At 39.4% G+C, this 25,876-nt stretch overlaps 2 protein-coding genes across 3 annotated transcripts in view; both read left to right on the forward strand.

Annotated features, from left to right (window-relative positions):
- Positions 1-76: 76 nt before the first annotated feature.
- On the forward strand, positions 77-21,779 carry Ccdc82 (coiled-coil domain containing 82). Of its 2 annotated transcripts, XM_048344057.1 has the most exons (9): positions 77-1,203; positions 2,302-3,023; positions 3,696-3,885; positions 5,377-5,469; positions 6,691-6,815; positions 9,895-10,065; positions 13,785-13,970; positions 20,844-20,933; positions 21,669-21,779. In XM_048344057.1, exons 2-8 carry the CDS (start codon positions 2,310-2,312, stop codon positions 20,892-20,894), a joined length of 1,530 nt encoding a protein of 509 aa, XP_048200014.1. In that variant the 5' UTR covers positions 77-1,203; positions 2,302-2,309; the 3' UTR covers positions 20,895-20,933; positions 21,669-21,779. The 2 variants fall into 2 exon arrangements, with proteins under 2 accessions (XP_048200014.1, XP_048200013.1); XM_048344056.1 differs by lacking the exons at positions 20,844-20,933; positions 21,669-21,779 and adding an exon at positions 19,536-19,894.
- Positions 21,780-22,740: 961 nt separating this feature from the next.
- Positions 22,741-25,876, forward strand: part of Maml2 (mastermind like transcriptional coactivator 2) — a 254,013-nt gene continuing 250,877 nt past the window's right edge. The window contains exon 1 of the mRNA XM_048344055.1: positions 22,741-23,225. Coding sequence (XP_048200012.1) covers positions 22,755-23,225 — 471 coding nt within the window. The 5' untranslated portion in view covers positions 22,741-22,754. The remainder of the gene's footprint in view (positions 23,226-25,876) is intronic.

Raw genomic sequence — 25,876 nt, forward strand, 5'->3', positions numbered from 1 at the left:
CGTGGTAAACTTGCAGAATCCTACAATGGAGCCCTGAAGTCCTGTGCTTTAACGCTTGCTTATTCTGGGGTGTCCCCACTAATGTGCTAAGATTGCGGGCTTCTGTGTTTACTTCATCTAGTAAGGCCATTGCTCCCAGCAGACGCTGGCTTTTGGGTATTTATTTGATAGCTATTTCTTTGATCCCTTTCAAAACCCCCTCATGTAATAAAACATCAAGAAGGGGAAATGTTTTATGAATACGAGTGAACCCTTTTCTGGTGGAATTTCAGATAAAACGACCAGGGTTCCACTGACCACTAAATATTATAAGTGAAAACTACCCCCTACTTAAACAGCAAGCTTACTCTTTTCTGAAGTACATACGAAGCCCCAAGATCGAAAGGAAAGGATATTCTGGTGAGAAACTCAAGTGACACCATCATGGTACCTTCTTTTAGTTGTAGAATTACAGTACTGTGAGACAAGACAATTGATGTGAATGGTTTTTGGCTTTTAATTTCCATTTGTTGGTAGGAATCACACCTGTGTTATGGGCATCTCAACTTCTAAGCAACCATGAAACAGTGATAGTATTGATCTTCTCCATTCACTAATTGCTTTCTAGTTGGAGTCTTGTTTTTGCATAAAGGCAAGGTATTATGACAGAAACTCAGTAAAAGTCTCATTTCAAGAAATTGGGTGTATGCTGAGCAGATACGGGAATTACATCCATTTGCATGGATGCCTTTTCTGAGTAAATCCTAAAGACATATCTTTCCCTTCAACCTGGCTTTCCATGCTCATATCTCTCCCTGGGTTCACTTCTTTTGCCCCCTCTACCATCATTCTTCCCTCCCTAGTCTAATATAGTAAAGATACCCAGAATTTATCAATCTGAGTCAACTATGTTTATATTTCCCCTTGCAATAGAAATATTTTTACCTTATTGATAGTTTTGAAGTCGAAGTTTTGGCATTTCTTTCAGGGTGTGTCTCGCATGTTTATGAATGTCCTTAATAATAGTTGGAAACTGCGAATAGTCCAGATATATACCTTTAGATTTTTATTTTCATTTATGTGCATTTTTATGTTATCATTTATAGAAAAATTCCAGAAATATTCTGTACATGGTAGAAACACTGGAATAGCCAAACTTATAAGGTCATTTCTTTGCAGGGGGTTAATGGTTAAATTCTATAAACTCTTCAACACATATATAAGATTAGTCTCATTACATCATGATCATGCTTCTAGTCCATAGCAACCAGGAAGTGATTCTAATTTTCTAATTATCTTACCTATCTCTTGATTGCTCCTTTAATAAATGCTTGTGATCTTCTTAATAGAATTCACTCTTTTTAACATCAGAAGCTGACAGCTTTTGGTTTTCTTCCCGATACCATGCTCTGCTTCACCATGAAACTTCCTTGTTTTTTCCACTTGAATTAACTATTGACTTGTTAGTAAGTTTTCTGTTGGATTGTACCATATCTAACCCTATTGCTACCTTACAAAGGTACCTAGAGGCTATCATCATACTAGATAGGTTATCTTTCACCATTTCACTGCTCCTTCTTATTATGTCAGTTACTACTTTATAGCCTTTCTTATGCAAATTGGTTATAATTCATGTCATTTTGCTACTCAAAATTCACCTTTGCCTAAAGAATGATCACCTTGGAAATATCTAGTTTGCTATTCCTGTCTCCCCCTTTGAACCTAAAGTTTTGTTTTTGTTTCTTTTCCCTCCATACCTTTTCAGCCTCACCTACTTACTGGTCATAAGATGTTTGTTATCAACACCAAACACTTTGCTTTTACCATTTTTACCTACCTGAAATTACTTTTTCTTTTATTCCCTCTTTCCAAATATAACCAATCTTTCAACAATATAGCTTTTGTGAAGGGCTTGGCCTAATGGTATTCTTGCATCTTCATACTTTAATCGCTGCTATTTTTATCATTCCTTTTGTAGCAAATGAATACCTGGAATTTTTCTTGTCTTTATTTTCATTTTACATAAAAGTATTTATTTTCTGAAGGCTCCAGGAACATGTTGTTTTTTTTTTTGTATCCCTTCCAAAACAACATACAGCCCAAGTTGGAAAATATTTATATAAGTGTTTCATATATGTTCAATAATTATTTGTATAATGGTTTTAATCTTATACTTATAATAACTGTTCAGACATCTTTACCCAGATATTTCATATGATTTTTACCTTTGTGGATCATTTAATAAAATCATATGAAGATGATGTGTGCCATATATTAATTCATTGCTGCAATCTATTTATTCCTAATAACTTTATTTTGTAGAAGATTTCATGAAAATGATACAGTTTAGAAGACATGAAACAAGGAAATATTCTAAAACTCAAGAGCCTGAACAAAAATCTCGAATTGACTGGCGGCGGACTAAGAGAAGTATCTCACAGTTATGTGACAATGATAATGAGCTGGATAGTGAAGATGAGCTAGATAGTGAGGAAGAGCTGGATAGTGAGCAAAGTATTGATAGTAACCAAGAGCTTGATAGTAGCGAGGAACATCTTGAGAATAAAACACAAGCAAATGAAAGAGAGCTTACGTTAACAAAAATTGAAAGTGAAAGAAGCAACAGTAACCTCATTTATACTGGCAATGGTTCAACATTTGAAGAAGAAATGAACAAAAACAACCTTACTGACTTACCAGATCATGACAAGCCTCTGAGTCAAGAGGAGGAGGATCTCCACAAACACAGTGGACAGATCTTAGGAGAGGATTTAGATGAAGAATGCATCAAGCGAGGGAAGAGAAAAAGGAAAGCCTCTACGATGTATGACAGCGATGAAAGTGAGGACAGTGACGTCCTAATTAGAAAAGTAAGCAATAAATGTCCACGTAGAGTGGTAGAGGATGAATGTTCCTCAGTGGAAATGGAGCCAGAAAACCCTGAAAACTCATTAGCTGTCCGAAAGCAAGGACGACTCCGGAAGTTGCAAGAACTCTCAAAACAAAGGTCTCGTCAGAGATGCAGTAGTGGTAGAGATTTTGAGGTGTGTTGTACTTTGTTGGTGGTATTATTGTTGTTTCTAAATTTTTACTTACAAGTATTTAATTTTTATAAATGCCAAACTACTAGATTTTCTTTTCAGTAAGTCTAGAATTTATTATTCAATCAAATACTCCTGAACATGTTTAATTGCATGGTTGCATCTAACAGTATTGTTTTATTATGAGCCTCCATTTCTCACTTTTTTTTTTTTTTTTTGGCCAGTCCTGGGCCTTGGACTCAGGGACTGAGCACTGTCCCTGGCTTCTTCCCGCTCTCTAGCACTCTGCCGCTTGAGCCACAGCACCGCTTCTGGCCGTTTTCTGTATATGTGGTGCTGGGGAATCGAACCTAGGGCCTCGTGTATCCGAGGCAGGCACTCTTGCCACTAGGCTATATCCCCAGCCCTCACTTTTTTTAATTGAAAGACTGTTGTTTGTTCTGGTCTTTCCTGTTCTTAAATATTTACATTTTAATGTCCATCTTAAACATTTTATATCACTTAACCAAGGCATAATCTTCCTAATAAGTTTACCATTCAACAGGACAAAATTTTCTAATTTTAATCTTAAAAATATGAGCTTAATTCTTTGGATATTTGTTTTTACTCTCAGATTTAACCTTTCAGATTTATATCCATTCTGTCCCAATTTACTGAAGCATTTTTCTTAATTAGGACTCTGAAAAAGAATCTTGTCCGAGTGGTAATGAAAATGACGATGAGGAGGATGAAGAGGAAGACATTTCTGAATATGAAGATGCTGATTTTATAGTACAAGATGAAGAGGGTGACAAAGAGTATGAAAATGAACAAGAAGAAAATTTTACTACATCACAACTTAAATTAGTAAAACAGAATTCTCTTTGTAAGTTAAATATCAAGATAACATTTTATAACTTGGTCAAGTTTATATACCAGATAAGCAAGTCAGCCTTTTAATATTACATTGGTTAAGTTTCATTTTCAGGTATCTTAAATGTGTGAGTCTAGTAGTTATTCCAGTGCTCTCATAAACTCTTTTCAATCTTAAAAAATTGACCCTAACAAGTCCTTATTTCTAGTATCTCTATCAATATTTACCACTGTAGAAATACAATTTAAAAATGTAATTTCTTTATTTAAAGTACAGCAAACTCATTATACCAACATAAACATCATTTTATGAAATAAAAACTATATTTTCTGAAAATTAGAAGAATGATATTATTTTGAAGTTCTAAACATTTTTTTTCTGTACTGAAGCTTGAACTCAGGGCCTTGCTCTTTCTCTCAGCTTTCTTGCTCATGACTGACATTCTACCACTTGAGCAATGCCTCCAATCTGACATTTTGCTGGTTAATTTAGACGTCTCAGAGACTTTTCTGCCTGTTGTAGCTTTGAAACATGCTCCTCCAAGTCTCAGCCTCCTCAGTAGCTATGATTACAGACATGAGCCACAGGAGTCTGTGAACTATCTTTTGTTTACCATAAGAAGGTAGCTAGATTCTTATACTTGGATTGCATTTTGTCTGTTGTGATGTGCTGTTTTGTTAAAGTGCATGCAAATAGTTTTTCTCAGATAGACAGGGAGCTAAAGGGAGGATTGTTTTGAGAGCTTTTTTTTAATTTGTGTCAGTTTTTAGGGGGCTTTATTGTGCTAGTTTCATACAAGACATACAATATTTTATCATATTCGTACCTATACCCTCTTAGCAATCTCAGAATAACTGTAGATGTACTCACATAGATAGACAACTAGAAAAGGGAAGAATAGTTTAATACTTCTTTAAAATGGTAATGGATATTCTCATTTAACAATACACCAAAATCTGACAAACGGTTTTAAATTAGTCATAATATGGAATCTGAAGCCATTAATTGAATGTTTAGTGCTCACCTTATGGTCCATTGGTCTATCTTGAGCTCGATTATATCGTTTGTCTGTGTATAATTTTGTAACAATAGCTTAGTCATTCAGAAAAGACTGGTGCAGTGGGTTATGCAGATCTCCAAAATCATGATGTGTTTCACTGCATGATTTTAAAATGTTACGTTCATTAGTATCACCACCAATCTCATCAGAACAATCATCTGATAGTGAGAAAGTTCAAAAGTCTGTCAAGCTCATGGTAGCACATACAAGTTAACCACAATTCTAATTTATAATACTCTTAATAAATTTTCCCTTAGCAAGCTTGGGAACATTTAAAATAATATCTGAAAGCTGCATTAGAAGTAAGTAAATTCAGAAGATGGGGATTTGCTTAGTGAGCCAAGTCTCCAAACTGCTGATACTCCAGTTTCCTAGTACTGACCATATCTACTTGTGAGAGCTTTGTCTGCTTGATCCTAGTACTTAATTTAAATCAATTTCAGATTCTTTCAGTGACCACTATACTCACTTTGAGAGAGTTGTGAAGGCTCTTCTGATCAATGCTTTAGATGAATCTTTTCTGGGAACATTGTATGGTAAGTTTGCAGTATGAATGGAACATTAAAATTTTTTTCCTAATTTTTAAACCATTGCTCTTAAAGTTAGAATAAACAAAACCAAGGAGACCCATTCAGTTGTTTCTTCTGGGATGCACCACACCAAAAAATAAATTTGAGTGAAAAGTTCGTTGGATTTGTCATTTGAGATAAGTGAAAAATAAGAATGTGACAAATCCATGTCCCAAAAGAGCTTTCCATGAATTTGAAGAAATAAACTCCTAAAACAGTAATGCTCAGCACCTATGTGCTCGCCCAGCTTCTCTTGAGTTTTTTGAATTTCACTTTCATAGCTTATGCTTTCATGCAAAATGAATATAATTCCTTTACTATAGAAAAGCCCATGCTGTAGGGGAAGGGCATAGCATAAGGGGAGCTGAAGTCTGTGCCATGGAAGATTTATCAAAGAATGTCTCTCAGGGCCAACTTTAAATAGAAGCCTGAAGTGAAGGAAGAAGTCATGCAGCATACAGGGCACAGCAAGCACTGAGACCCCCAGGAAAGAGTTTTCTGTGCTCAGGAATGACTTAGAAGGCCTGCAGGGCTAGAGCAGAATGAGTTCTGAGAGAGGGTAGGAAAATGAGTTCAGGTAAGTATGTACCAGACATCAGGGTTTGATAAAGTCATGCTCAAGTGTGAATTTGTGGCAGTTTAAAAAAACTAACACCGTCCTTATAAAATTAATTAGCAAAATTTCAAAAGTGGCAATGGAAATAAAGCATAATTTTATAGATCATGGCAGATGTGTATCAATAGAGAATATAGTATGAACCAAACCAGGAAGACAGAAGCGAGTGTAGCATGCAAAAGGGTAATGAGGAAATTAACTAGCTAAAGCAAAGTTCTGCTTTATTGGCACAAGAAGTCACTACTAGATCTGTAGAAAGGAGCCACTTGAAGAGAGTCGAAAGCTGATTCAGAACTTATATCTGGAATTCAGTGGTTAACCCATGCCAACTTTGTATAAGAGAATACAAGATAACTTCCAACCCTTTAAGTCTCTTTGTTATCAGAAAATAATGGAAAAGTTCTTTCTTTTGTATTCTGAAGAAATGAATGCTTTCATTGTTTGTTTTTGTAATTTAAAGTATTTCGAACCAAATATCTTCCTTAAGGACAAGGTCCTTAAACATTCAATTGGTCCAATTTTTCATATGGACAGAATGATTATTTTTGTTACTGTTATCGATTCCCTGGCAGATGGTACCAGGCAAAAATCATATGCACAAGAAATGTTGACATCTCTTCATTATTTGGATGATCGCTTTATTCAACCTCGTCTAGAGAACCTAGTTTCTAGAAGTCGATGGAAAGAGCAATACAAGGTATGTACTTTGTAACTCTTGTGCACTTTCCTGGAGATGGCCATGGAAGACCTCTCCTGATTTTGGTCATGTGCCATAGTCTTCCAAAGCACTGAATTTGTCAGCTTATTTCTCCCCACCTATCTTAAAGGCTATCATTGTTTTGATCATACACATGAATTTATCTAATAGTTAAGTAGTTCTGAATAATAAATAAATTCAGAACATCTCTAGGGCTTATTGGTCCAAGGAGGTTGGCACCAGCCAAAAGCTGGAGATCTTATTCAAAACATAACTGAAATGCAAAAGGCCTGAGAGCAGGGTAGATTTCTTTTAGAAGACTTCATTTCCTCCAGTTAGGCCTTGAATCAACTGATGGTCAATTACCTATAAATTGCTAGGTTTGAGAGACATCTATGCAATCCCAGAATCACAAGATTTCAAGTTAAAGAATGGCTACCATATGAATCATTTTGATCTGGGGTACATTATTAAACCTCTCTCAAGCCCAAGTTTCTTTCTCAGATGGAAATAATATCAATTTGAAGGAAAATGTTTACTTACTTAGAACATAAAATGTGTAACACAGCTCTTATAATGTAGCATAAATATTGTTTTCTTCATAGAAAAGCAGTAGGACTGGAAATGGTGATGCACACCTGTAATCCTAGCTACTTGGGCTATAGAGATCGCAGTCCAAAGTAGGCTGGAGAAAAAAAGATAGCAAACCCCATGGTAACAAGCAAACCATGTAGATTTATGTGTCTGTTAATTCCAGCTGGGCAAGAGACATAGGTACGAAGAACATAGACAAGGTAATAAAACAGGAGAAGACTATCTGAAAACTAAAGCAAAAAGGTCATAGGTTATGGTTCAAGTCATAGAGCACTTGCCTATGCTCTTTGCTTAAAACCCAGTATGGGGGGGGGGGAAGGGAAGAAAAAGATATATTTATAGAACATGCAACTTTTGCCAAAAATTACATGTAAAATGTGTCATTTAGTCTATGAAGTAATGCATGAGGGAGTCACCATTATCTCTACTGTTTTAAAAATGAGGAAATTATAATTTAGAAAAACTAAGTAACATAAGGTTCCACTGCTGGTAATTACATAGATCAGTATTTAAGAAACAGTCCAAGAAACCTCCAGAACCATCTCTAGGTCATAGTATGCTTACTGTGATAAGTTATAGAGTTTTGGCAAACCCATGCTGGAATGGTAATTGTGAGCTACACAGGGTGATTAGAGATACAGGTGACTACAACATCTTAGGATAAGCTAGTTCTGCTTCTTAACACAAAGAAATAATATGACAGGGTTAACGTTTCCAAAATCTCAATCATTTAACCCAGCAAAGTGTATTTGTCAACATGTCCAGTGGGAATCAAGAGTGTTCTGCTTATGGCCTGTACTCTGAACTCAGGCAACAACAAATGCTGGAGGGGATACAGGGAAAGAGGAACCCTTCTCCGCTGTTGGTGGGGGTGCAAACTAGTACAACCACTTTGGAGAACAGTATGGAGGTTCCTCAAAAAGCTCAGCATAGACATACCCTATGACCCAGCCATACCACTCCTAGACATCTATCCTGAACAACAGGTCTCAGGATACCATAAAGATGTATGCACATCCATGTTTATTGCTGCACAATTCACAATAGCCAAAAAATGGAAACAACCCAGATGCCCCACTACAGATAATGGATCCAAAAACTGTGGTAACTGTACACAATGGAATACTACCTAGAAATTAGAAATGATAAACTATTGGTATTCGCAGGGAAATGGTCAGAGCTTGAACAAATAATGTTGAGCAAAACAAGCTTAGAACACAGAGAACAAAAGTGCATGGTCTCCTTGATATATGACTGTTGAGGGGAGGTGGGGGAGGAAGAAACAGTAGAGACCAGGTCCGCAAAATAACAAACTTCTTTTCAAATAGTATTTCCACATGTTTGGGTCAGCGACTTTACATTATGTATCTAAAACCAAACAACTACTAAACAAACATAAAAGGTCTAGGATAGACCTAACAGAGGATCACAATAGCTCAACAGCTATGTACACATGATTATATAAGATGAGGATAAGCAAAAAGAACTCCAAGAGGACATGGGGGAAAAAAAAGGACACAGGAGGATTCTATTGTTGTCATTACGTTTAATGTTCTAGGTGAATTTCCTTTGGTGTACCCTACGTGGTTATTGTATATATGATTTTGGCACACTGGATATTGTATATATGCTTACCTAATTAGGGAAGGGAAAGAAAAATGAGGGTACAACAAATATGACAAGAAATGTACTCACTAACTTATTATGTAACTGTACCCCCTTTGCACATTACCTTGTCAATAAAATTTAATTAAAAAAAAAAGTGTTCTGTTTGTTGTAGTCGCTCAGAAAGCCAAGCTGACAGTTGTTACCTGTGCCGAGGCTTCACTGAATACCAGAGAGGCAGAAAGTAGCTAATTACCTTAAGATATCTAAATCTCAGCCTCTAAGTGACCTTGTCTGGAGGAACTACAAGCAGGAGAAATACAAACAACAAAAAGGAAACTATCACAGTGTGGAAAAGAATCTATCAGTATTTTTGGATAGTTAATTATTGTCTGACTAATAGAAGATGTGAGTGTAGATTAGTAATTATGCTGATGGTGTATTCATTATGTGCACATCAAATGCTATGGCAAAACCTACTATACTAACTGCTAAGGTAGCATAGGCCCAAAGTGTAAGCAGAAATCTTTGGACACAGTAACTCCATAGCCATGTTTTTGCTCAGTTTGTTTATTCATTGTTAGTTCAGCTATTAGATTCCATCAATACAAAACACGTAGATATCTACATTTCAATATATATCAACAACACTACTTAACAGTAACTCATAAGTATGAGAAAGATAAAAGTATCCTTCCCAGTCTAGTTTCTTTTCACTTACTAGTTTAAAACCTATTTCTTTAATTTAACAACACCTTGTAAAACATTTACTATATACTCAATATTAAAGTAAGAAATATCAGTGGGTTTTGCTTTTATAGTTCCTCCCATTAAGATTTATTTATTTTTATCTTAAATTCTATTATATTTTTGTTTTCAGGAGCGAGTTGAAAATTATTCTACTGTAAGTATCCATTGGAAGAATGCTGAGAATCGTACCTGCCAGGCGTGTGGGCTACAACGCCACTGCCGGTACTCCGTGCGCTTGTCAGGAAAGCTTTACAACTCCCGGACTATGGAGACAGATGATTTCATGTCACATGATAAGCAGGTATTCCGTTCTCTAGTGTCAGTTTTCAGTACTTAAAAATGTTTAGCTCATAAACTTGCATAGGGCGTCCTCAGTAATTTTCACAAATAGGGAAAACAGTACAAGAGAAAAGAGTATAAGGAGAAGAGGTATGATTTCAAAATATGGAAAGTATGCATTACATAGCACATGCTTTCCTCACTTGCTGACATAACATGCTCTCTGTTCATCTCTCCTGTCATGGGAAAAAGCATGCACAGGTGGAGGGTGGTGAGGAGGAGGGTCACTGGGCAGGGCAAGCTGTGTTGCCTCTGAATCCAAACAAGAACTGAACCAAATGAAAACTTGCATGGGAAGCTATCTACAGTACTTGTAGTCTGCAAGTAAATAATAGAAGATGACTCATTCTAACATAAGAAATCCAAAGAGAGCTGAGCTCTCTGCCTACCCAGAGCGTGTCAGAGTGCACACAGCCAGCACTTCCACAGGTGGTCCTTCCTAATTGTGAATTAGTAAGTCATTGACATACAAGAGCAGGACAAGACAACGTGAATGACTGAAGAGTGCAGATAGCACTTCTACTTATTTTTAGTCTTCATAAGAATGCTGCACTTGTAAACACATATGTTAGTATCAAGCACTTCCTTTGCATATCCTTGGAGGATGGAGGATAGATGGGTAGGAAAGAGACCAGAGTTATCGCTAAAGCTTCCCTGTTATTAGGTGGTGGACATACTATTTATTTCAGTTCTTCTACTAAGTGAGATAGTATGATTTTTCAATTCTACTGTACAATATAGTTGATCACATCCTTCTGGGCAGAAAGGGTTTGCAAGTATCCCTTAGAAAATGTGTGTGGGCATAAGGAATTCTGAATTAATATTTTTAATGTATGTGTTTCTCAGCATAGATATTTAAAATTCCACTCTTTCAAAGCTGTTTTATGATGTTTATTGAATAACAGATGTGGAATCCTAATGAAAGTGATTTAATACTTGAAGGACTGTTGTGTTGTATAGCCCGAATGCTATTTACAGCTAATCCTGGAGAAAAGGATGGAGCTTAAAAATTATTTTCACAGCTTCACTCCTGTGAAGCAAAAAGACTCTATATAAAATAATTGGTTCAAATATTTAAAAAATAAAATGAATCCCACAAAATAAAAGCAAAGGACATTATTATACTAATCACACAGTAGAAAAATATAAAAGTTAAATATTTGAATAAATGCTTATTCCCTATCTAAATGAAACTATCTTAAAATGTAGATTCATAGCTCTTAATGTCACAAAGTATTTCATATTCAACTTATAAAATGCAGTATTGTCACTATTACATTGAAACTAGTAAGCTTATAGAAAGTAGTATTCCTAGAAGAAAGGGTAGGATTTATCTGGATGGCTATATATTGCAGAGGCACAAAGCTAAATATAGTCAGTATCTGTAAGCTTATCTTATGCAAATAAATTCAATAAAAGGAAATGATATCATTGTGTGAGGTTCATTGAATTATTATGAGCATTGATATACTAAATAATTGAAAACAATCCAAGGTAGTAATATAATAGTCTACAATACCTCAACATTATGTGTCAGAATAAAATATAACTAGTAAAATAACGTCGTTATTTATTATTAATATTTATAATTATTGCAAAAGCATAAGTGAAAGTAATAAGCAGTATAAACATTATCCTTTATGTAAAAATGTATAGATAGCTGTATGTAAACTAACCTATCGTATATTAAGCAAGTATGATTGAAATTCTTTTTCAAATATTTTTATTACCATTAAGTAGTTGTACAAAGGAGTTGCCATTCAACAAAACAGTTTATTAATACTATGCATCTCTTTCAACATTCTCACTCATCCCTCCCAAACCACCCCTTCCCTCACTTTTCCAAATTTTGTAGGAGATCCATTGAAGTTTTTAGTGTTTTCTCCCCCTCCTCTTCATTTTCTACCTCCCACACCTTGACCCTACTCCAGCCCTTTCAAGTACCTGTTGCCTGGTATTTATTTTGTTGAATTATAATTTTGTCTTTCTAAGGAATTATATTGTTTGAGTTCTCCCTTAAATCTACCATATTTCAGTTAATACATTTGTGTACACTTGCGTACCACCCAAGATATTTATGTATTTATAAACTAATTCTAGCTTCCACATATGGGTGTAAACATGTAACCTTTGTTACTCTGGGCCTAACTTAGTTCACTTAACATAATTTTGTCCAGGTCCTTCTATTTCTTTGCAAATGATACAACATGATTCTTTAAAATCAAATTGTATTTTTAGTGAATTTTTCTTTAAAGAGAAGAATCACTTATTAAAACCTATTTTAAGAGCTCAGCATAGTGGTTCATGACTATTATTCTAGCTACTTGCAAGGCAAGATAAAAGGATCATAGTTCAAGTTAGCCAGGCTAAATGGTAAGATCCCATCTCAATGAATAAGCATATATGGTTCACAGCTGTAATTCCAGCTATGTGGGAGACATTTTCAGTCTGGCCAGGGCAAGAGCCTATCTAAAAAATAATCTAAAGGCAAAAAGAACTGAATGAATTTCCCATTTTGTAGTGCTACTATAGGTACATAAAGCTGATACCCTGGGATTAAGCTGAGTTCTTTTTTAAGGTACAATCAGTACTGTGAAAATTTTTCTTAGCTGAATTTGTCTGATGAAAATAAACTTTTCACCTCACCTCTTTGAAAGAAATAACACTTGGTTGGAAAGTATAATTATTGGGAGTGAGTCATATTGTTACAGCAGCGTGGGGTAGGGTGCTGAAATGAGAGGCCTTGGACCACCAGAGTGGGAGAACCTGAGTTACCTAGAGGACAGAGAGGTGTGAGATTGAAAGGCAGCTGAGAAAACTAAAAGGATCTTGAGTCAACTGTCCAGGATCTGCCTAGACTCCTCTGACTGAGGAAAGAGTTTGCAAGTTTGAGGACATGGCCAGCCACACATAGTATATACATGTCGAAAGCAGACTGGGAGGAAAGGGATCCTTCTCTGTTTGTCTGCTGCACTTCTACCTGTTGCACTGTCTTTTTTCTGGAGATCTAACACAGGAAACAAACTTCATCCCATCTTCCTCTTTCGTAAAAATCCTTTCTTCTTTGTTTTTTCATACTGTAGCTCCCTCAAGTTGCTGACTGATTGAGAATACCCTTAGCTAACTGGATACTGCCAAATCTGTATAATGCAGTTCTGTCCTATTGTCTTGCCTGGGTGAGCAGAGCTGACTGACATGTCCATAAGACAGACCTCATAAATTACAACTCAGGTTTGATCTGTGGCTTCCCAACTCAGCATCTTTAGCCTTAAGAAAATTTCATGTGTGTTCAGCTCCATTTCTGATTTCTAGATATGCAAGGTTACTTAGTTCACACTGACAACTGATGTGACCCCATTACCCTCAAATCTTTTGCATGGCTTTTGGTGCATTGTTTCATAATTTGTCTTTCTCCCAAGGCTGTAAGCTCCCTAATGCAGGTAATAGGCCTTCCACTTATCCATCGCCAGTATCTACCCCAATACTTGAGCATAACAGGTGCAAATTTTTTGTTGACTGATCCTGTAAGTTAAAGACAAAGAAGCCATTAAAGAAATAGGTAAGATAAAGTTAATAACATATTTATCAGATTGTACTATTAAAGAAAATGTGAAAACTACATATTCATTACTGTATTATACCCTTCTTATGTAAGATTATTATGTCTATTTCTTGTTTTAGGTGTTTACTGTTGGCAGAACTTGTGCCAACCGCACCAGAATTTATCATAAACTGAAACATTTTAAATTCAAACTGTACCAAGAATGTTGCTCCCTGGCAAAGACAGAAGAAGTTGAGGATGAACAGGTTAAAGAAACTGTGGAAAGAATTTTCAGTCAGTTAGAAAAATGTGGCTGGATTAAAGAGGTAAAGCTAAAGGACCACCTCCTTCTGTGGACTCTGTAGGGTAGTTGTAACGAGCAGAGGGATACACGTGATTACAAGACAGTGGCACTCCGGGATCTCCTCATCTCTCGTTTTTGTACTTTCTTTCTCCTACTCATTCCTTTCATGCTTATCATTGTCTAACCCTGAACTATACTCTAATGTTTCAAGAATTCACAGCTTATCAGATAAAATTTTAACAATAATACTGTTGTTACCCAGACTCCTTACACATATCTGAAGTCCCCTGATTTTCTTTGACAACATTTGGGACTCATGTCCTCTTGTTTGCTTTCTATTCTTTAGAATAGATTCTTGTAACCTGAGAGGGGAGAAGCACCTGGTACCACTGAGGACAGGATCTTGACTGCCAGTTCACATGCCAGCCACATCCTCTACTAAAGGACACGGGCTGAGCAGTGAGCACTAACTGAAGACGGTGAGGGAGGGGTGTAGAGGATTCAGACCATAGCACTGATTTCAGTTCTCCCGTTGGTCACTAAATTTGATCTCAGGGATAAAGTGGGGGTTTTGAAGAGTGAACTGGATCCCTGAAGATCAACTGGCAGTTCATATGCTCTGGTCTGCTCACAGAGCTTTTACAGATATCCGTGGCATAGGCCAAGAATGCTAATATGATTACAGTTTTCTAAAATGATGCTAGCTAAATGGATGTATAAGAGATAAATAATAATAGATATTTGAGCAACCTGGGTATTTAATCTTTAAAAAGAAAAGAGAAAGTCTCATTTGAGAGTCTGTGCCTCACTTTTATCTCATAAGGAACTATGTATAAGAAGAGGGGGAAAGGCAAGAGAGTTTAGCAAATAATATTGGAGGAATGGGAAGAGAGAACACTTGCCCGGCACTGCTCAGAGCATGTCCTGTGCAATGCAGGCCTCCTGGGACAGGGGAGGACCCATCACTGATGGTTCTCCTTTAGGCAGTTGTCTTCTCACCTCACACCATCACTGGTCATCTTGTCTGCTCGTGTCATCTCAACCCCTTTGTCACCTTCCTCTAGTCAGCTTTGTGTCTTTTGCTTTGCTTCTACTTCTCTGATTCCAAATGCTCCCTGCTCCCCCATCCTTCTCTGTGCCTTCCATTTGCCTTAGGGAAGAGCCATCCACTTATCCTGTAGCTCTGTCTTCATTTTCTTAGACATTGAATTCATAAGTGCTTTTATTGATGCCATTAAGAATTGCCAACTCTCTAATGGAATTAGAAATCCTATTGCTATACCACATTTGTAAATTTGCTTTTGTTTCCCAGTGCCAAATTGAACTCAGGGCCTCAGGTATGCTAAGTAAGTACGATGCCACTGAGCTGCACCCCCGCCTGGTAAGCCACAGTTTTCAGGGATTGAGTATAGATGGGACTATGCATGTGTTGCATAGTATTATTATTATAGATGGGAAACATTAATCTTGAATGAGAAAACAAAAGACATTTCTGAATCATGTAGTTTAAAGAAAGCTTAACAAGGTTAGGGACAGTAGCTAGGATCTGAAATAACCAAAATTTTCCCCAAGGAAACATGGGCAAATGTCATACCATGCACATTGCATTCACTTAACAGTGAGGCAGTGAAGGCACATCATGGCATACATGTTTAAAGCATTGTGCATAATTTTTTACATAAAAATAATAAAGAGCTTCATTTTCTAAGACTCCCCCTCACTTTAAAAAAATAGCAAGCGACTTTCTTAAAAGATTTCCTAGAAACTATGAAATTCATAGCTACCATAAACCAATAGGGACAAATGTGATAAATTTCAAAATTTGTCCCACTCTTCTGACATTCTGCACCCACACTGTCACTACAGGCTACCTGTGCTCGTGATGCAGGCTGCCTTCCCTGCTGCAGTCACGTGGCCATGGTGACCCCCCTCACAGCGTTTCCAACATGATGCCTGGGCTCTGGGCTTCATGAATGTACCTCTCGGCCATGTCATACCCACTCTGCCTCATACAGATCATTTATTCTTGTCTCTCTGCTCTCAGCTTGTGCTTGACATTTTGCTTTTTCCTTTATCTTTACATCTGAGTCTTTTCCTCCATTATCCCACAGTATCTCAGCATATCTTCCCCAAAACCTGCCAAGGAGGCTTCATTTTTGTTCTTCCTTCTATTCCCTAAACTAGGAATTCATGTTTTTAATCTAATGGTATTAAAGGAATATAGAAGAACATGAATATAAGAAAAAGAACAAGTGAGCCAGGCATTGATGGGTCATGCCTGTAATCCTAGCTACTGAGGAGGAGGAGATCTTAGGGTCATAGTTAGAAGCCAGGCCAGGCAGGAAAGTCTGTGAGACCTTTATCTCCAGTAAACTATTCAGGAAAGGCCAGAAGTGGAGCTGTGGTTCAAATGGTAGAGCACTAGCCTTGAACAAAAGAAGTTCAGGGATATTGCCCAGGCCCTGAATTCAAGCCCCAGGAATCACACACACACACACACACACACACACACACACACACACACACACACACACACGAAGCAGCCAAGAAAAGAACAAATGATAAGAAAATTGTAATAACATTGAAATATGTATAACATAATAATATGTCTCTCACTCTAAAATACCCTTGGAAAAATTCTAACAAATGTTTTCATTAAGAAGAAAGTAGAAGGCTAGGGGCACAGCTCATGTGTTAGAGTACTTAAGTAGCAAGTCCATAGCCCTGAGGTCAAAAGGAAAAAAAAAGATGGGAAAAAAATCAAAACAGATGGAGTTTTGGCAGTTGAAGAGAGATTATTGGACTGGGAAAGAGGAGGAGGAAGGGAACAAAAATTCCTATGGGTTATAGATACATGAACACCAGGAAGTGAAAAAAACAACAGAAGCACCCAAGTAGGTTTACAATTGTGTTTGAAGAACATTTTAAGCACATTTCTATGCAAATAAGAACTTTACATTTCTTATTTTCCCCTCCCTTCAATTGCTGTTTCTCAAAATCTTGCTCTTAATTATATCAGAATCACCTAGAAGCTTCTCATATAAAAGAAGAAATATATAGGGTATTATACACTGCTTTTTATTTATTTATTTTTTGTCGGTCATGGGGCTTGAACTCAGGGCCTGGGTGCTGTCCCAGAGCAATTTTGCTCAAGGCTAGCACTCTACCACTTTGAGCCACAGAGTCACTTCTTGTTTCTGAGTGGTTTATTGGAGATAATAGTCTCATGGACTTTCCTGCCCCAGCTGCCTTCAATCCATGATCCCCAGATTTCAGTCTCCCCAATAGCTAGGATTATAGGTGTGAGCCACCAGTGTCTGTAGTTGATTATTTGGTGAAATAGAGATGCAAATTGCAGCTTAATGGTACCCAATGCACTAGGTTCTGACCCCCCTTTTACAGGATTCCTTGGAAGGTCTATTCCTTCCTATGGGTCCAGTCTGTTACCTCAGACTAGAGACTCTAGATTCCTTTTATGTTCTGACTGCTTTCTCACACTGCATTCCCATAATCTCAGCTATTTTATCAGTAGGTCCATCTGGCATTGTAAGAGATAATCTTCATTATTAAAATAAGACCCAAACTCTCTTAATGTCTATGAAGAACTATGGGAGCTGGGGCCTTAGGCAGAGAAAAATGGCAGAGTAATGCTAACTGCCTTTTGTGTTTCACTTTTCCCTTTTCTTTTTTTTCTCTCACTAACGCTATCACCCCTCCTACCCTTTAGACACAGAAATAGTGTGCTTAGGCAAGAGAATCCACTCACATATGTGTGCTGCAAAGCTCTCACCCCCCCCCTTTAGACACAGAAATAGTGTGCTTTAAGGTAAAAGCATGTGTTCACATATCTGTGCTGCAAAGCTATCACCACCCTACCTTTTAGACACAGAAATAGTGTGCTATAAGGTAAAAGCATGCGTTCACATATGTGGGCTGCAAAGCTATCACCCCCCTACCCTTTAGACACAGAAATAGTGTGCTATAATGTAAAAGCATGCATTCACATATGTGTGCTGCAAGGCGATTATCCTCCTACCAGCATGTGTTCATTCATGTATGTGTACTATCACTTTCTAGTAGTTGAATTTGGAGACAAGTTACATTATTTCTCTAATCCTAAAATCTTCTCATCTGCAAAATACAAACTAAATATTAGGATTTGGGTTGTGGAGATAAAATAAGTAATTACTTCAAGCATGTAGTATAGGACCTATAATTAGAAAGTTGTCTATTAATGTTTGCTATTTATAATAACACTAAGAACAGATTTAGCTTATTTTTTTAGAATAACAGATTTTCATTTTTGAAAATGAACTTAATAAGTGAGAAAACAATGTAAAGATGATACAAAGAGCATAAAACACTCAAACTTTTAAGGTCGAGGTTTCTAGTCCTGAAGTACTTTACTAATATCTAATGAAACCTTGCTGTGCCTGGGCCAGGAAATGCCTTAAATTGTCTCCAACATGGCGTTGGAATCTTGAGATCTTGAGAATATAGAAAAGGATTTTATGGCCTTTCCTAGAGAGATAACACACCCCCTTTCTGTGTCCCTGTCATCACAAAATTCTGTGTCATTGAGATCTTCTATCTCTTGGGAATAGACCCCCAGAATTCATGAGTCAAGAAACAATTAAGAGCATTTAATCTCAACTGAAGTAAGCACTTTGAACTCTGAACTCACTGTATCTTTTTTGTTTTTCCAGTCTTCCTGTGAAGAAACACTGTGGCTTTTCTACCTGCTCATCTTGACATCTCTGTATCACCCTTCACTCCTTAGCTTGTTCTACCTGGTTCATTATCCTTCATCTTCATTGCCATCATTCAAATTTGGCATTTGGCATTTAAGCTGTTCTAGGCAACAGGACAGTTTAATTTGTTACCATAGGTTCTATAATTAGTTGCTAAATGGTTCTAGTAAGTCTGTTATTCTGTTCTTTCCCTTTTCTTGGTGGGGAGGGGAGAGGGGATAGGGAAGTGGTAGTGCTGGGTTTAAATTCAGAGCCTCACGCATCCCCTAGTTTACTTAATACTTTCCTCAGATCATCTTCATCCCTTACAGTATCAAAGTATCTCATTATTTGTCAAATCACTGCTCATCTCCTTAGCTTAGCATCTCATGCTTTTATACTCAGTGTCTTTGGTGCAGTCTAACCTTCCTCTAGGAAAACCTCAGCTCATCAGATCTTTATGTCCTTGGCATGTCAACATTGAACTGTTGTTTCATGAAGAAACCTTCTCTATTAACATTTTGCCTACCAAATCTTGTTACTTACAACCATTTAAAAGCCAGTTTTTCCTGGTTTCAACTATTGTGGCTCATCTTTTGAACTCTTTAAAGTTACTGCATTTGTGCTATAAGTATGGTACTGGAAAATCATCATCTTAAGACAGTCATGAAATGAATAATATAATGCGGTCAGTTAGAAATCCTTATTTGAAACTTAGCTCCTAATCTTTTAAATAAAATGAATTTTGTTACAAACATGAAATAGACTTTGTTCCTGTTTGTGTCTGTAGTTTGGAAAAGGTTAATTTATCTTCACTGTTTTGAGTAAAATAACAAGCATTTCTATTGTACATGCAGAAATATGGTCAACTTCAAGACTATCTCAATTTTGCGGATTACTTTCAAGATGAGAAGTTTGAGTTGTAGCCCATTTCCCTTCGAAGAAGATTTTATACATTCCTGTAAATATGAAGATCATGGATGTTGTTTCTCTCTATCATGTGACATTTATATATTGTATGTTGTGTCTTCACTGCTCATGTAAAGTCTGTGTAAAGACAATCAAATGAATGAGATATTCATGCCTTTTAAGTTTTGGAGAAATATATTGTAACTTAAAAATATAATCAAACTAACATCTATATGTATTTATCTCTGAGTCCCTTCAAGATATGTGTATTACCTTTTGGCAATATTAAATAAACTTCTCTAATTTTGTTTGTCTACTGTCATCTAAATTGGTGGGCCATGGAAGAAACCTCACTGTACCATTCAGTCCAGTGTCCTTGCCTCAGAGTCTGGCCGTTGGTTAGCTTCTTGCTCTCAGCCTTCATGTAGGATCACATGCATGATCCACTGGCTGTCATGAAACCTGATTACATGTAATTTTTATGCCAATATTGGAATGTGGTTGTCTTTTTTTTCCCCTTCATCTTTGACACTGAGCATTAAACCCAGAGCCTCCTATATGCTAGTCAAGTGTTCTACTTCTTGACCCATAATCCAGCCCTTTTTTGTTTTTAAGGTAGAGTCTTACTAAATGTGCCAAAGCTGACCTTGAATTCTTGGTCTTCCTGAGTAGCTGGGAAAATCTGAAACTTTTTGAGAGCTGACATACATTTTATAAAGCATTTTAGGTTTTTGTATTAAGGATGTCCAGCTGGTGAGGTCTATGCTAATATTCCAAAACCTGAAAAACTGCAAAATCTGAAACATTTGTCATGTCTGTATTCTGTCTGAGTGTAGTTATTCCTTTTTCCTATGACAGATTAAACTGTGAACACAGGTAATCTTGAAATGTGTCCATTGATTTAGTTCATTCTTATCTATAGTTCATTTTGAAGCAGGGTCATGTTACCAAAATATTAGAGTTGGTTTAAATAAAACTCCATTGATGGAGTCCAAATTAGAATTCCTGGATTATTTTTGGTTCAGACTTATATTCACCTTAATTTATGTTTGCATAATTGACAATGACAAGCAGAACTGTGCCATTGACATGGAATTTGTTTCAGGAAGGATCATCAGTAGAGAAGTATTTTCATATTTGATTTGTATTATTATTAAACTCTTTTTACATAGCAAACCAAACAACTTGATAACAACCTTGCATTTGGTTTTGTCATAGACAACTGAACTTCAAAGCAAATATTTTTTTCCTTCTAGCAATACCACCCTCATAAAAATATTTTATTATCTGTACTGGATTGCTTGTGACTACCAGATGGACTTAGCCAGAGACACATAGGCAGGCAGGTACGGTACATTCAGTAGACAGCACTTATTTCCTCTCTCAGCTCCCAAACACTAACCCACCAGGCTCCTCACTGTACTACTAATGAGCACTTCTCAGTGTGAACCCAGCTAGTGGGCTCAGTGGTATCATTTACTACATATTGAAAAATGAACATCCTGTCCTCAGGGGGGCTGTAGTGTAGGCCTGGAAGGGAAAATACATCTCCTGGCTGGGAATTTCTTAGCCTTTTAGAGCTGGTGAAATGGTTGCATAGAGGTTGGGGAATTTCCCCAGTCTTCCCCGCGTGACCAAGGCCAGGCTGAGCTGAGGGGGTGGGTGAGAGGCACAGACTTTGGGATTCACCTCTTGGCCACTGGGAGGCCCTCTGCCTTCCTCTTTCCGCAGGCCTGGCAGATTACTCACTCACTTGGAGCAGTGGCACCAGTCTTCCACCAGGGAGCCTCGAGCACACCCCCCCCCCCCCCAATCTGCAGCTTGCTGGCTCGCTCTCTCCCTCTCCCTTTCCCTCTCCCTCTGTCTCTCTCTCTCTCTCTCTCTCTCTCTCTCTCTCTCTCTCTCTGTGTGTCTCTCTCTCCCCCTCTCCCTCTCCCTTTCCCTTTCCTATCGGAGCACAATGAAAGCCAGTGTATCGCTGTGACTTCGGGCGGGAGCCAGTGTCAGCACAGCGCCTAACAACAGCCGAGAAAGAGAAAGGAAAATACAAGCTACTTTTTTTTTCTTTTCCATTTATAAAGCGGAGCATTACAAGAGATAGGACCACATTGCTGATTGCGAGTCCAAACCCTCAGATCCACTGGCCGGGAATGGAATGTACAAAAGTGGACAGAAAAGTGGCTGGACATGACTCCGTGCAATTTACTGGAAGTTTGTAAGTTTGACCATCTTTTGTAAATTACTCTCAGAAGAGTTTGTCTCTTGATACTGTGTTAGAATAGAGCCGGGGATAAGAAATAAGAATCTTAACCAGGAAAGAAAAAAAAATTGTTGACGGCTCTCTCTCTCAGCATTTCACCACCTCAGATTGCTTTCCTTTGAGGCTAGAAACCTTAGAGGAATGAGAATTTTACCGGTGATTGAATTAGCTGAAGGGGGAAACAAATCATGGTGCCAAAGTCCAATTACTGACAGTGCTAAGGACTGAGAGGCTGTCTCCTTTTAGAAGACAACATTCTACAGTACCCAAGGAGGAGAGGAGCCAGGGAACCGGGAAGAAAAATAAAAAAACCAAGAGGCAGCTCCTGGATTTTGCATATTTTGAACACTGACTTGAAAAAAAAAAAAAAACATTCTGAAGCATTACGGTTTGGTTTGGTTTGGTTTGTTTAGCCTGAGGAAAAGTAAGGATTGCTGGTTACATAGCCCATGGTACAAATGTGCCCACAAAGGATTTTCCCAAACAGCTAGGTGAGGGGGTCCAGCCGGGCGCTCTATTTGTACCTCTCTTCGTGCTTGCTGTTAGGCTCTTGCTTGACAACCCTTAAATTCTTGAATTAACTTCCCAGACCCTGTGTTTTGCCAAGCACCTACTGGCTCCTGCGGGCTCGGTGGGGTAGGAAAACCCACCAACTGTTTCCAACTTCTCCAGAGCTGTCAGGTGCCTTAGAGTAAGTTTGTCAGGGTTTGTTTCCAACTTACCCTCTCCAATTGGCTTCTGCTGCTTCTCTCCACCCTCTTTCTACGAATGCCCCCCACCCCCAACTTCTGAAGACCTCTGTCCATGTAGCCCTGAGCATTGAGCTCCCCTTGTCAAAACCAGATTTGAGGATACTAGCTAGCAGTAGCCCCTGCCCTCAGAGGCGGCCATCATCGTGTCCAGCAAGATGGGGGACACAGCGCCCCCGCAGGCCCCCGCAGGAGGGCTAGGGGGGGTCTCTGGGGCGGGGCTCCTCGGAGGGGGCTCTGTCACCCCAAGAGTGCACAGTGCAATAGTGGAGCGCCTGCGGGCCCGCATCGCCGTCTGCCGCCAGCACCACCTGAGCTGTGAAGGCCGCTACGAACGAGGCCGGGCCGAGAGCTCCGACCGGGAGAGGGAGAGCACTCTGCAGCTCCTGAGCCTGGTGCAGCAAGGCCAGGGGGCCAGGAGGGCTGGCAAGCATGCCAAGGCTGCCCCCACCACCACAGGGGCCCCAACAGGCCCAGCACCACCTCCTGCCCCTCCTGCGGCCCCTCAGGCAGGATCGGCAGGACCACCATCACAGACAGATCATCACCAGCAGCACCCTCTGAACAGTGGCAACAATGGTGGCAGCCTTGGGATTAATGGAGACCAGCGGAACCCAGCCCTGATTGCGGTAAGTCATCTGCTTTTCTCCTCTCTCTTGCTCTGGTGGTGTGGCCCTTTGTGTTGGAAGAGGTCATCTCGGCCCATGTAGGATAAATGGCAATGAGAGGGGCTAAGAAGACATGGGCGACTTCAGAAGCCAGTGGTGATGTTGTATGGTCTGCACGCCTTGTCCAAGGTCACAGGTGCTTGTGCCGGGGTTACCCTCCAAGTGGAAGGTATTCCTCAGTTTACACAAAACTGAGCTCTAGAACTTCCAGGGGTCACCAGCACGTTTTGCTTTTGCTTTTGCTTTTGCTTTTTTAAGAGCCTACAACTGAGGATCCTTACACTTTGACTCATCATCTCTGAGTAGGCCCACCTGGCCTGACAGTATCTCTCAGCTCAGCTGACCTCTGTCAAAGCGACCTCCTCCTGCCCTGTGCCCCTCTCCTCTGGGCCCCCTCATCCTGGATGGTTGAGAACACAAGTGGCACTGAGAGATGCAGACTAAGTTCCCAAAGGCAGTGGGGTGCTCCTTACGACGTCTGCTCCGTGGTCTCCTATGGATGCCCATCACCACATCCTGGGTAGTTTTTAGGCACTCCAGTCGTGCTGACCCCACATGTGAGGAAGGGGCAGGCACCAAGCCCCATCCAGGTCCACAGCACCCCAGGAAGCACCTTGTCTCCAGCCATTCCTGGTGACCATGAAATGCCACCCCAAAGTTCTGACTAAGTTTCTGACTGGAACTGCTTCCTCAGCGGCACAGACACACCCCACCCAGAGGGAGTCTCCCTTGAATCATTGATTCGTGGTGCCAGTCCTAGTCAGGTGACCATCTGCCTAGTATGTGCTGGTTTCCTCCAAGCTGCTGAGCCAATGGCCTTTGGGTAGAAGGTAGAGCCCAGCCGTACAGAGCTGTGGATGTCCCCTCTGAGATCCACGGGGCTCCCAAAGTTCTGCAGCTGCTCAAAGGAAGGATGGCACTATGGTGGACTCCTCTTCCCAAAGAAATTAAGGGCATATGCCAGCCGTGCCCTAGGGTGCTTCTTTCTAACTCTTCTCATCGCTGTCCTGAGTCAGTGATGGTGAAGTTTGGGAAGCTCTGAGCTCCAAGATGATTTTCTTCTCTTCCTTCATTTGGTCTGCTTGAGCTGCCTAGAACTGTAACTTCTGGACACCAGCTCCAGATGCAAAATGCCTACCCTAGCCAAGCTGCCCTGTGTACTGCTTTTCCCGTGAATGCAGTGAGCCTGAGCAGCCCCACTGGCACTTCCAAGCCTCATTTCTTTCTCCACCACCTCCTCCATCCCAGGTTCTCCCTGGACGTCCCCAGCAGAGCAGTGGGAGTTTGTTGTAGGAAAGAGAGAAGCTTGGGTGAATAAGGAGGGTAAAGAACTGTGTGAATGACGAGAAGAATGAGGTTTGTAATTACGTGTGTGTCACTGGTATCTGCAGCCAAAAGTAACTCAATGCCTTGATTGTCCCAGTAAATTCATAATCTGTCTGCAAGGTTCCTAATAAGACGGCTTTGTGTACTTACAGTCTCCTGGTAGGAGTTTCTTGGAATAATTCTGCCTGTGAGGCACCAGGCAAACCTTGAACAGCGAGACAGACCCCCACCCTGGGTGCTCGGGCCCCCAAAGGGGCCACGGCATGGGTGTTCCCATGACCTGTACATCTCAGCCTCTGCAGGGAAGGCAGCATGACCTTGTGTCCTTGGTTTTCTGGTTTCTGCTTTTGTCCATCTTGGAAGGAAGACAAGGTCGTCTCTTTTTCTGGAGTGTTTTGGGGTGAGAAGTGAAACTAACTTCAGTGGTTGTTGTGACTTTACCATAGCAATGTCCCTGCAGGCCGGGAAGCAAGGAAACTATTCTGCCTTCTTGCACTAAAGGCTTAGCTACAAAAGCCAAAGGTATGTGCTCTGCCACCTATTTCTCAGAGGGCATCTTCTCCCTTTTCCTCACCATCTCCTGAAACATGTCCTTGGAATGTTCTGTCTCCATTGAATGTAGTCTTGGTACCAGATGGTCTGGTGTAAACCAGGAAGGACAGACAGCTTACACCTAATATTTAATCTCCACTGGAAATGTGTGGCATTTTGAGGGTTAATGCACACACACCCTCTCCCCTTTGAGTTATTGGAAATTCCCTCTCGGTTTTGGCTAGTAAATGTGCCTTGTTGCTCTGCATGCTACAAAGGGACAGTGATGGGAGTGCTGGCCTAACCTGATAACATTGTGTCAGGAGGGAGGTCTGGCTTTGGGGAGTGATTTGCCAAGCTCAGGACACAGGGCAGTCTCACTGCTCTCTGACTCCTCATTTTCAGAGACAATGTTAATTTACAAAGGCCTCTGCTCAGAGCAAGTGTTAAAATTCTTTCTTAGTTTTATTACCACTGTCTCCATGAGCAGATTTATGGAAACTTGGATGTGCTGAATGTATCATTTTAATGGTTAATGTGTATGCTGTAAGTGGCCAGAATGCCCTTTGGAGGAAGGGGGAGACTATTGATCCTCTACAATCAAATGTGTGCTGTGTCCTCAGATGGAAGCTGCTTTCCACAAACCGTCTAGTAAAACACTCATCTGTAGTGGGTGATGTCGGCTGAATAGAGGTGAAAGAACAGCTTCTGTTCACTGGGATGTCAGCTTGGAGGGGTGTTCTGTTACAAAGAAT

Source organism: Perognathus longimembris, chromosome 3 (assembly GCF_023159225.1).
Source record: "Perognathus longimembris pacificus isolate PPM17 chromosome 3, ASM2315922v1, whole genome shotgun sequence".
Classification (NCBI taxonomy): domain Eukaryota; kingdom Metazoa; phylum Chordata; class Mammalia; order Rodentia; family Heteromyidae; genus Perognathus; species Perognathus longimembris.

What these genes read in the sequence shown, in the direction of transcription:
- Ccdc82 (XM_048344056.1), top strand. Translation starts at nt 2,310, where the DNA reads ATGAAAATGATACAGTTTAGAAGACATGAAACAAGGAAATATTCTAAA. An exon ending in AGTAAAACAGAATTCTCTTT is followed by an intron (nt 3,886 to 5,376) that starts GTAAGTTAAATA and finishes AATCAATTTCAG; the next exon opens with ATTCTTTCAGTGACCACTAT. An exon ending in TCATGTCACATGATAAGCAG is followed by an intron (nt 10,066 to 13,784) that starts GTATTCCGTTCT and finishes TTCTTGTTTTAG; the next exon opens with GTGTTTACTGTTGGCAGAAC.